Below are 471 nucleotides of genomic sequence, written 5' to 3'. Positions count from 1 at the left end.
AGGCCTTTGCAATATTGAGACCAATATGGAAAGCTTCCAGCATATCCACAAACACCAAGCTTAAAATATTTAACACTAATGTTAAAGCACCCCTGCTCTATGGGTCAGAGACTTGGTGAACAACCTTGACCACATCATCCAAGATACAGACTTTTGTCAATCGCTGTCTTCGACAAATACTCCGGTTGAAATAGTTTGACAAAGTGCCAAATACTGACCTTTGGACAAGAACAAACCAAGAACAAATGGATGTCCGGGTCAGACGCAGAAAGTGGCGATGGGTTGGCCATACCCTGCGGAAAAAGCCCTGTAATATAACCAAACAGGCTCTCGAATGGAACCCATAGGAGGAAACGGGGTCGTCCAAAACAGACTTGGAGCGTCTCCAATCTTACCTGGAGTGAGGCAAAGGTCTGTGCCAAGGACAGAAGAAGATGGAAGAGTGCTAAGCCAGGAGTCAAGAGGCATCAG

At 45.9% G+C, this 471-nt stretch overlaps 1 protein-coding gene across 1 annotated transcript in view; it reads left to right on the top strand.

Moving 5' to 3' along the window:
• Positions 1 to 119, top strand: part of LOC144964071 (uncharacterized) — a 2,524-nt gene extending 2,405 nt beyond the window's left edge. Inside the window, exon 3 of the mRNA XM_078898011.1 lies at positions 1 to 119. This exon is cut by the window's left edge and continues 261 nt beyond it. Coding sequence (XP_078754137.1) covers positions 1 to 119 — 119 coding nt within the window.
• Positions 120 to 471: the final 352 nt, after the last annotated feature.

This window comes from Berghia stephanieae, chromosome 2 (assembly GCF_034508935.2).
Source record: "Berghia stephanieae isolate SIO BIC M18660-M18661 chromosome 2, UCSD_Bste_1.3, whole genome shotgun sequence".
Lineage (NCBI taxonomy): Eukaryota > Metazoa > Mollusca > Gastropoda > Nudibranchia > Aeolidiidae > Berghia > Berghia stephanieae.
This window is presented reverse-complemented; position numbering and strand designations above follow the sequence as displayed.